General features: G+C 40.9%; 1 protein-coding gene across 4 annotated transcripts in view; it reads right to left on the bottom strand.

Annotated features, from left to right (window-relative positions):
- Window positions 1-1231: 1231 nt before the first annotated feature.
- Window positions 1232-11346, bottom strand: part of larp1 (La ribonucleoprotein 1, translational regulator) — a 57316-nt gene continuing 47201 nt past the window's right edge. For all 4 annotated transcript variants that reach the window (XM_088088122.1, XM_088088123.1, XM_042498755.2 and 1 more), the window contains 9 exons: window positions 10821-11147; window positions 8820-8943; window positions 7788-7993; window positions 7520-7626; window positions 6422-6579; window positions 6131-6275; window positions 5802-5911; window positions 5493-5620; window positions 1232-4730 (listed from right to left, as the gene is read on the bottom strand). In XM_088088122.1, the coding sequence (XP_087944248.1) occupies window positions 4506-4730; window positions 5493-5620; window positions 5802-5911; window positions 6131-6275; window positions 6422-6579; window positions 7520-7626; window positions 7788-7993; window positions 8820-8943; window positions 10821-11147 (1530 nt within the window). In that variant the 3' untranslated portion in view covers window positions 1232-4505. The remainder of the gene's footprint in view (window positions 4731-5492; window positions 5621-5801; window positions 5912-6130; window positions 6276-6421; window positions 6580-7519; window positions 7627-7787; window positions 7994-8819; window positions 8944-10820; window positions 11148-11346) is intronic.

The raw sequence follows: 11346 nt of genomic DNA, 5'->3' as shown, positions 1-11346 counted from the left end.
TGATCGGAATGAGGGTCAGCACCTCCAAATCTGAGGCCATGGCTCTCTGCCGCAAAACAGTGGACTTTCCCCTCTGGGTGGGGGAAGAGTTGCTGCCCCAGGTGAAGGAGTTCAAGTATCTTGGGGTCTTGTTCACGAGTGAGGGTAGAATGGAGTGTGAGACAGACAGGCGGTTTGGTGTGGCTTCTACAGTAATGTGTTTCGTCGGACCAAAAGGTGACCAAAGGGATGAGATCGCCTTACCTTAGAGATAGGGTGAGGAGCTCAGACATCTGGGAGGAGCTTGGAGTAGAGCCGTTGCTCCTTCGCATCGAAAGGGGCCAGTTGAGGTGGTTCGGGCATCTGAAGAGGATGCCTCCTGGGCACCTTCCACGGGAGGTGTTCCATGCAATGCGACTGGTAGGAGGCCCCGTGGCAGACCCAGAACACGCTAGAGCAGGCATGTCAAACTGGTCCACAGGGGGGCCGGTGTGGCTGCAGGTTTTTGTGCCAACCAACCAAGAGCACACAGTTTGACCAATCAACTGTCTGAAGATGGAGATCAGTTGATTAAATGAGTCAAGTCTGGTGTGCTGCTACTTGGTTGGAAACAAAACCTGCAGCCACACCGGCCCCCCTGTGGACCGGTTTGACATGCCTGCGCTAGAGAGATTACATATCTTGTCTGGCCTAGCCTTAAGGTCACCAAGGAGGAGCTGGAAAGCGTTGCTGGGGAGAGGGACGTCTGGAATGCTCTCCTCTGCCTGTTGCCTCTGCGACCCGGCATAGGATAAGCTGACGACAATGTATGAATGTATATACACATACATACATACATATCTCACTTTTTAAAACCTGCAGACACCCTGGACACAACAGAAAATAATTTATTCAAGACATACAAAATCTCTTGAAACTACTAGATACATATTACTAAGTAAAAGTAATGGACCTAGAAAAACTAGAGATCAAGCATCTGTAGTTACAAACCTCTTTGCAAAGTAAACTTATTCACTCTCACACGATAGAAATAATCACTCAGTGGCCATTTTTTAAGGTTTTTTTGTCCATTTTGTGTTTTTTTTCTTTATTAAGGAAAAGCATAATTACTACAAATTACAAATAACACTAATAGCGAATCACATCAGCCTACAAAGCAGATATTATGAATATTAAATGTTATAATACAAGATCTCATTCAAGTATTTTACATTTTTCCATTTTATATATTTTTTTGTTCCTTTTTTCCTCATTTTCATCTTTTTTTTCCTCATGACAAGCCTAGGATATATTGTAATGTAATGAACTATTTTAATGGTTCATATACAGTTATTTCTTATTCATATGGCTTTATGGAAATTTGTCCTTTTTTCAGTCTCCAGACATCATAACCAGCCATATTCCTCTGAACAACATCACAAATCCCAGTTGGGTTGGGCTCTTTCTCTCCTTCCTTTCTACTCTCCCTCCCTGCATCTATTTCTCATCTCTCCAGTGTCCGACCTGCTGGCCAAGTCCGTGTAAAACTGATGAGTCGAGGGTGTGGTTCCCCCCCAGAGTTCGCCTGGACACCTAGCAGGAGTTATATACTGATAGAGAAGGCTGAAGACTCCTAACACACCTGAAACCTCCAGATGTGACAGGTGATCACATTAGAGGGAGGGATCATGTGACTATCCAAGCAAGAAGAGGCCCCTCTCCCCCCGTGACAGACTGCCATGTCTGCAGCCACACACAAGCTCACTCATTTAAAGGCTTTACTGGTTTTGGGAATTGAGCATGGACTTCTACCTTTCTGAATATTTGTAGCTCTTATTTTTTCTGTCTAAACCTCCAGTAAACACTTTCATGCATCAACTGTAAGCCTACGAAATTGATCCAAATCTCCCTGAAGATAAAGCAACAATACAATAAAGGGAAAAAGCAAGTAGAGCTTTGCATTTTCATTTTTTTCAACAATTCTTGACTAAGAGGAAGAAAATGAAACACTGACAGGACCTCAACGCTGTTGAACACAAACCAAAAGGCTAACAATTATTATGCAAAAGGACCAGGACGTAAAAAAAAAAAAAAAAAAAAAAAACAACAGATGACCAATACAGCTTGATTAAAAAAAATGTCAGGTAATTCCCAAATTCTTACATTTTACTGATGTAACTGGGCTGTTTGACTGTAAATAGTTCAGCACTTGAGAGCAAAAGATTTGCAACAACAAACATTGCAGTATGTCACAGAAAGTGGGTTATTTCACAAAAAATCTGGATATGTGTATTAAGACTTTTTTTCCAGAATTTTGTGAACTTCAATTTGAACCCCAAAATCAAACAATTTCTATGCAATTTTTTAGTTTGTAGACACATCTGTAGAAACCCAGGAGGTTTAAGATTTAATAATTAGTGTGAGTTTGTTGTTGGAAATTCTGCTCAGTCATCCTAGCAAAAACAGCTTTACTAACAGAAAAAAAGAGCAAATTAAGTGATTTCAATGTGAAACACTATATGGTTACAAATTGAGTGTTTGCACTGAATATCCGTTGACGCCCTGATGTCATCTTTCCCTTTTGTGTTGTAAATAATGTTCCCATTTCTGAAATCCACAGATGTTTTTAACAGCCTGCCAAAAAAACCCACCTCCATCATAACATCAACGCTAGAAACACTGCAAATTGAAATTAAAAAGCATTAAAAGATAATCATGAGACCATTAAAAAAAAGTTAGAGTACGTACACATTTAAGGCAAATATATAATTTGTTCTATAAACAATAAAACAAGGAACAGGGAGTTGTAATCATTTCTCTTCATCTGTCAAATTCACATTTACATTGGATGTTGAAAAAAAGAATCACTCTTCAATTTGATATCATCAGTACTCGAGTCGGATAAAGATTTAGCTATCCACATGGTTGACTGTAGGAAGCGTGACGACAGAACAGAGTCCAGTCTTGAATTTTTGTCCACAGCGAGGCAAGACATTGAGCGATGTCTGTGTTTTGTATTCATCTTGCTCATGCTGCTACATCTGTACCTGCGTGCGACTACACCTGTCAGTGTTCATGCCTGCAACTGATGTGTGTATCTGAGTGTGAAACAGGAAGAGTAGGAGAGCACTCAAGGCCCAATCAGGCTGAGCGAGCCTCAGTTTAAAGGTGAAGTCGGAGGCCAAACGTCTGAGCCTCATTTATGCTCCACCCAGAGCACCTACAACAGAGCACGGCAGCCCTCCTCATAACCATCGCTTCTTCAAGTAATCCAGATTTGATGATTCCAGTCCTGTATTGTCACTGATGGTCGACTGATGGATGGATGTCAAACGGATGGATGAATGGATGGATGCAGCTCGTCTGACGGGGAGGCGCAGAGAAAGTCAGGAAGCAGCCATAAGGGAGATCATCAGGGATTCTCCCTTCCCAACTCTCAACCCCACTGAAGTGTTTTTCTTTTGTTTTGTAAGGGACGAACTTCCACCAGTTTTAGCACGAAAAGCCACGACTTGCAAACACAGGGAAGAATTACAGGACTTGTAACAGACCGAATGACACTTGGAAGACAGTTCAGAAAAGGTGACGGAAGGGAGCGGGGGATGAAACGGTTTGGCAGACACAGCACCACCTAGTGGCACCAGCTGAAAATGGTGACCAGATACATGGTTGATTTCAATGCTGTACAATCGACAATAAGGTGGCGGGCACAAGTTAGAAGCAGTAAAACCATTAAAATAAGGCAACTTTCAATGATCGTGTCCATATTGAGGGATAGGTACTAGTTCTTTTTTTTCTCTCTCTCTTTTTATCATTTGGTTCTTTAATATTTTCCCCTCAATGTCCAGCCATAAAGTAAATCAAATATTTTTAATTTTTAGCCCCTCTACTGGGAGCACCGGGGGGCTCTGCAGATGGAAATGTCAGTCGCTCGGTTCAAACCACTTTGGTCCGGTTGGATGTCAGGAGCAGCAAGGCCTCCAGCATGGCCACTAGCGGGGCTTTCAGATGCTCAGTCTTGTTCAAACTATTTCCAAGTCTCCAATCTCACCACATGCCAACGAAATAATAATCATAAATCTGAGATCTGGGAGAGGAATCAAATATCTTTCAGCCAGCAGGACAGTGACAATCAAAGAGCGGTCCCAGAGACAGAGAGGGGGGTCAACATGAAAATGTTTTTTTTTAAAAAAAGAAAAAAAAAAAGAAAAATTCCAAGGTAGTAAATCATCAAATAAACTGTGGACTGGCAAGTATTTATAAAAGAAAAAGAATGTGTTTGACACTACATCAATTTCTTGCCTCATGAAGACAAAAAAGTATTTTCTTTCTCAAAAACTTATAACTAATAAACTGAGCCATATTAATTACTTGTCTTCCTTATTTCTCAGTCAAAAGTCTTTGAAGGGGAGGAAAAAATAAAAAACTACTTTCATGCTTGAATTGAGAAATGGCCCCCCCCCCTCCCCTCCTCCTGTGGCGCAGAGAGAACCAGCGACTTACAGACGTGGTTGAGTCGATCCATGTGGGCCGATGTATTTGTTGAGTTATTTCAGTGTCTTGGCATCTGGTGCGGGGTCAGCAGCTGGGGCAGGGGCTTTCTGGCTGGTGGGTTTGGCATCATCCTTGGCTGCAGGGCCGTGGGCGGTGGGGGCGGGGCTGGGGCCTGAGCTGGCCTGGCTATGGGGCCGACTGGAGGGTTGAGAGGGGTGCCGGCGGCGACCGTCCCCGCTGGATGAGTGTCTTCTGCGGCCTCCTTCCTCCATAGGCGGCTGGAACCAAAATAACCGAGATGGAGATTATATGGACAGTTGTTCAAAAAGCACAACAACAACTAAACACAATAAGTGTGTTTACATGTGCTCAAGTGACCAAACTCAGAGATGCTTTCACATTAGGGCTGAGTTGATATGCTTATCTCCCTATTCAATACTATCACGGTACTTGGGTGCTGATTTATTATATGTTGCTAGCTAGCCACGTTGCAGTTTCCTTACCTCTCCCTGTTAGAGCTCTGACCAGACCCAAAATATCAGGCCTGACCATACACAAACCCGTACAGTTTCTGTTTAAGCCCAGCCTAAGGCTGACCCATGGCAGCAGTTTTGGGCCCGAACCTGATTAAAAACCCAACTTTGTACTGCAAAAATAGATGGCACTGTTCTTTTTGAGACAAATATGACATAATGTTACTGTTAGACTACCACAATGAAAGCAACAACTTTGCCTCCACCATTTTTGTCATTTAATCAACTTTTCAAAGAGGAGGTGCCACTTTTATTACCTAAAAAGTGGAAAATAACTCAACAATTTAAAGCTTGTATTTTATGTGAATACTGGAAAAAAGGCCACCACTGCTAAAAGCTAACAGACAACCATTGAGTATTGGGGGGGCCGTTTCTTAATCACGATCGATCTAACTACCACATGTGGCATATGTTCAAGTGAAAAACAAAATGAGCGTAGGCGTCTTTTCAGTGTTGACGATTTCTATTCTATCAGCCTTTACTGACCACAAAGCATGTTCTACTCACGTCAATTCTGAAATCTTCCAGACGTTTGAACTTGCTCAGGTATTCCTGCAACTTGGGGTCGATTTCCAAAGTCTTAGCTTTGGAGTATTTAAGGAAGGCCCAGAACTTCTCCAGTCCATAAAGCTGGCCTGAGAGCAGGAAAGAAAAAAATCAACAAAAACTTAAGTCCAGAGGATGAGGTGACTCTGAAAGTGAGCCTTTCTCAATAAAAAAGGAACAGGACCTCACTTTAAAATCATAACAGAATTGCATTGGTATTTGTGCTGTTTTAAGAAATCATTTGGTATCTTATGTTTCAGGTTTTCTCACCAGCTTCGTAGTCTTTCATGGTCTCTTCCTGGAAGTCCTTGAAAATGTCTGGCCTGAACTTCCTCTCTAGACCGTAGCTGTAGTACCTGAACAGGCACTCCAAACCGTACCTGCAACATTCATACATTTTAGAAGTCTACTTTCTCTGTCATTGATAAATAAACCTGGTCCAATCAACCAGCCCACCTAAAGATCTTTGTAAATGCTGGTTTTAAAAGAGAAGATTTTATGTTTGACATAGTTTTCTAAATTCAAAATTCAAATGGTAGTGCCACTGCTACATAAACATGTTTACATAAAGTCCGTTCATCATTGGTCAAGACTCTTACCTGTATCCTTCTTTCCCGTCCTCGACCACCAGCTGCCTGAACTCTTCGTACATCTTCCTGTTGAAGTGATCTCGCAGGAAGAATGACCAGAAGCGGAAGAGCGTGTTCATCTCCTGTGATTGGCCGATTCCCAGCCGCTTTCGCTCTGTAACAGGTCAAAGAGAAGAGAGAAAAGGCAGACAGGGTTACTTAAAATACAAGGTGATCAAGACATCCTTTGCTGTTAATAAATAATGCAGAAAAGGTTTTACGAAAATTTGAAGACAGAATCAACAACGACAAAATGTGTACCATTTAGGCAACGCCGGCGGTACTTGTGGTAAACGTGTTGTGTGAAGCCGTTCTCCTTGAGCAGCTCGTGTGATGGGTGCTGGAACTTGGGGAGAGACTGAGGTGTGCAGCCAATGTTACCCAGGGCGGGGGTGCCCTCCGACGGGCTGGCATTAGAGCTGCTTGGGAGAAATGTGGAGGAGAACAGAGAGAGTACATCCCTCATTAAATGTCAGAACTACTTACAGGGTGAAGTTAGTACTGAGTCTGATGCTTTCTGAAGTTAACTACAGCGTTCCCTCACATTTTGATGGATAAGATATAAAAGTATTCATTACTTTTGAAGGACCCATAATATATATATATATATATATATATATATATATATATATATTTACAGTTTGTTTTTTTCTTCCAGCATTTTCAAAACACATCAGATTAAAACTATTCAAACATTATTTCAGCATGTGGAACATGGGGAGGAAATGACAAAACGTGTGATTTGAAATAACAGTCACACATGGATGCGTATTAGAGCTATGTTACATCAACAGCTACAGTAATTGAATTTTCTGTTATGTTAGGTTGCCCACGGAAGATTACTTTAAGAATTTCATTTCACAGAAAAAAATTCCATGACTTTCCCAAAACTTTCAAGAATTTTCCCTAATTCAATGACTTTCCAGGCCTGGAAATATGATTGTGAAATTCCATGACTTGACCATGACTGTGGGAACCTTGCTAGCAGCAAAAAAGCCCTTTGTTTCACTGTTAAAGAGGCTGAACATTTAGGTGTATAGGTATGATAAAGTTGACTTTAACTGATATTAAAGTAAAGCCCTAAATGTTGCCTTTGCTCTTCAGTCTGCTCCTATTAGTCTGATCTGATTCATATTTTCAGCAGATCTAGGACTTTTAAAGATCCATTTAATGCCAGGTACAATGAATAAAACCACTTTCATCACTGATTAAAAGGAACAAATGAGAGCAGGTAATGAAATCAGGTAGATTTTTTAAAGAAAAAAAACGGCATACCAAGAAACTAATTACACAGAATATTTTTTTCTCAAATCTTTCAATGCTCATTTAAAAAAAATAGCGCAGAGCAGTGAGTCTCACCTGACGGAGGCAGTACGGGAGCGATGCTCTCTTGAGTCCATCACCCAGCCAACGTGACACTCCAAGGGTGGGTTGGAGCTGTGTCGGGTCTTCCTCTTCCTGGGTGTCTGAAACATTATAAACATTATCAACATGTTTAGTCTGCAAATGTTTCAGACTGTGTGTTTTTTTGACCCGCTAAAACCATAAAACCAAGTGTTTGCTGCACCAAAAGGCACATTTCCAACAAAATAAGTCTTATTTCAGCCTCACAAAGCACACATCTTACCTTGGCATCTACAGGCCGACTTTCCTTCACCACTGGATAGAAGCGCGGCGTCATGGTCTGGTCCTTTCGGTGAGGTGTGCGAGGCGTGCGAGGCGTCCGGGCACTGCGGTAGTTGGGTGAGTCAGGCACGGTAGTTGGGAGCGAGCGGGCTATTGAAGAGGGCTCAGGGGCACCGAAGAGTTTGTTCGCCAAAGCGTCTGTGGGGACTGAAGACATGAGGGAGGAGGTTTGATTTGAGGCAGCAAAACCAGCACTGCTCACACAACGTACATTTTCTATACAAATGTCTCACTTTTCATCTCACCAATCCTGAAGTAAAACTTTTGAAAGTCATTAAAAGAGACAAACTTATGTCACAACATCAGGGATCTAAAGGCATCATTTATGGAGTCACAGGGCTGAGTGTTTGAACAGTCACCATTTCAAAAGAATGTTTTCAGGTTTAATCAACATGAGTTTATGACTTTTTCAGATCCATTTAATGAAAGTCAGAATGAAAAGTAAGACAACTTTCATCACTAAATACAATGAACAAGAACAATTCCTGAAATACAGAAGGAAAAGAGACCCATGGTGCTGTACTGGCCACCACTTTCTTTGGAATTTATGTGTGAAAGTCACACAACAACAGATAGATGAGACAGATGACAGATCAGACAGACTCTCACAAGAAGCTCAGCTGGGAAAAACACACCGATTTTACTTTACAGTGAGCCCTGCAGAGCACCACGCGCACGCACCAATAAAATTAAGTAAATACAACACACTAGGGGTCGACAGATTATTGGCCTGGCCAATTATCGGGGCCAATATTTGGCATTTCGCTGATTATCTGTATCTGTGTTTTATTTTAATGATAATGAGATAAAATTAATTAACAAAAGCAAAGAAAGTGTATCTTTCTTGTGTAGCATTTGAGGAACTTTTACTCTGTAAAGCCTCAGGGAGCTATTTTTATTTATTCATTCTTTATTTACAGTTTCACTTGACTTCGACATCATATGTGTGTTTTATGTGTTTTTGAGTCCTTACTCTGCTGGGGTTTGGGGGGGCCTGGAGGGACTTCCTGGTTGGGGTCGACTGGGGGTTCAGGGGTCAGGCAGTCAAACTGTTCGCGGCTGATCAAGTGGACCTTCTTGAAGTTCTCCACCTCTTGCTGTAAAAAGAAGAAAAATTGAGTGTTAATATGACAACAACCTTTTCTTCCAACAACCCTGATAGAAAAGGATCTGTAGAATGTCTTTATATTTTGGCTAAATGATAAAAAAGTGTTTAAAAAAGGGGGAAAAGGGAATACGTTGTTTAACATACGCAGAAAAGAAACAAATCTCTCTCAAAAAAAAAAAAACTCACAAAAGCTCTTAACCAAAAAAAAAGTATATAAAAACAATGCTTTCAAACTGTAAAAATGATTTTGGATCATCAACAGACCTTATCTGCAGTAATCTGGAGATTGAGATGCAACAGCAAAACATGGCTGCCAAAAACACTCTTTTCACCTTCATGATGAAGCCTCTTACTGACACGAGAACACCAACCAGCTGAGTTACATCAGCATACAAAACCCTGAATTTTCCGCCAGTGAAGACCTCCTAATAACAAAACAGTTACTGCTCCTCCCCCAACAGCAGCAGCTGTTTCAAAGTTTCAAATCTTTCTATAAAAAAAACCAAAACATTAAGTGTCATGTACCAGTCCTGAACGCTTGGATTATTCTCACACTCACACTCACACTCGCCCCTTCATTCCACCAAGTATCCTCAGATCTTTGAGCGTCCATCTTTGTCTCCCCCCTGCAGCCCGGCAGCTTGACGCCTCAGGCCGAGGCCTCGTATGCGGGGTTTATTTATAAACAAGCGTCCTCTGTTCCACGCGCAGCTGGATGTGTGCCGGCGAGCACGTGAAGGGCCCACAATGAGTGCAACAATGCTACAATGGGCAGCAATGACAACAAAAACAAAACAAAAAAAACTTTCTGTTCTGTGCCGGGTTTCTATATCCAGAAACAGCTCTAAATGAGGAAGAATAAATCTACTCATCATCTGGTCTTGGGCAGAAACAACTCCAAAATGACAAAAAGGCAACATGGAAGCTCTCAGAAGAGCCTGACTTGAGTTATGTATCACTACAGGTTGTGTGTTTGGTTATGCTTTCCTCAGGTAAGTTTCCAGGTGGATCATTTGATCCCAAAACTCTCGATTGATAAATGGAGATAATCTGTTGGAGTCCTTTTTTTTTTTTTTAATTAATGGTGAAGGTTCATGTGTTACATTTTTTATGATTAAAAAATCTGCAATTCACAAGTCTATTTTGACAATTATCCAACACTTAAATTTATTGCTTTTAGGGCCTTTACAATATAATTTTTCTGTATAAAGATCAGTAGTGTGTATAGTATGTAGTCCTGTGCAAAGGTACGTTTTCTGTGGGAATAAGGTAATTACAGCGAGTCAGGTTAACCTACATTTTGTCAAAAGATGTTTAGTATTAGGTAAAAAGACATAATTAGGGTCAAAAGGTTTAAAGATTTGTAACATCAGAAGTGACTTTTATGCAGAAAGCCTGACTCATTTTGACAAAAATAAATTAAAATATGGATAAATGAAATTTGATAACATGTTTGAGGCAATTAAGACCCCACAAATTCAAACTTAATGAATTTCATTGCCTGATATTTTATAAAATTATTTATAATAATAATTATTTATAAAAATTAAATTCAAAACATGAAGACTTTTTAATATTACAACAGAAGTGACACCTGCTGTACAACAGCTTTTCCTGGATTTTTTTCCAGACAGTACTGAAGTGACAAAGAACAACCCAAAATTATCTTAAAATACAACAGCAGAGTTTTCCACTTCTTATAATCAGCTTTGTAACAGTTTTGGAAGCTAACTATTCCATCATGAAGATTATTAAGCTTAAGTATATTTGTATATACGTATTTTAAGATAAAATCAAACAAAACCTCGACTGTGCAAAATAATTAATTGATCAACCATAAAAAAAAAAAAAAAAAAAAGACTTCACCTTAATGGTGGCGTACTCGGGCTCATACGTGTCGTCCCACAGGTCCTGCTCATAGTAGAAGAGCCCGTCGTTGATCACTTTGACCAGCTCGCTGGACAGTTTGGCGCGTGATGTGTGGTTTCCCGTGCGGTCTCCTCCCGGGTGCTTCCTAAGGTAGGGCGGCGTCTGTGTCACGATCAAGATCTTGTTGACGTCGTGGTCGTCGATCTCGCCGTCCGTCTCCTCATCCGACCAGTCGGTGAAGGTGTTGCGCCGTCCGTCTATCTGCTCCATCTCCTCGTCAAACATGAAGTCGAGCTCCTCTGGTTCGTCCTGCTCCGCACCATCCTGATCAGAGATAAAAAAAAAAATAAAAAAAAACTTTGATTACCTTTTTTGATGACTCTGTTTGATCACTTGTGTTTACTGGATTTAATTAGGGAAATTATTAATGACAGTTTAATAGAATCGAATGAATTTAATGGATTGAGGTGTATTAAAAAGACAAACATGCCTGCACATTACAAATTGCAAGAAATAGCTGTGA

This window comes from Plectropomus leopardus, chromosome 15 (assembly GCF_026936395.1).
Source record: "Plectropomus leopardus strain MGB_pleo_1.0 chromosome 15, ASM2693639v1, whole genome shotgun sequence".
In the NCBI taxonomy this organism is placed as follows: Eukaryota; Metazoa; Chordata; class Actinopteri; order Perciformes; family Serranidae; genus Plectropomus; species Plectropomus leopardus.
The sequence above is the reverse complement of the archived record's forward strand: the minus strand, read 5'-3'. Positions and strand labels throughout refer to the sequence as shown.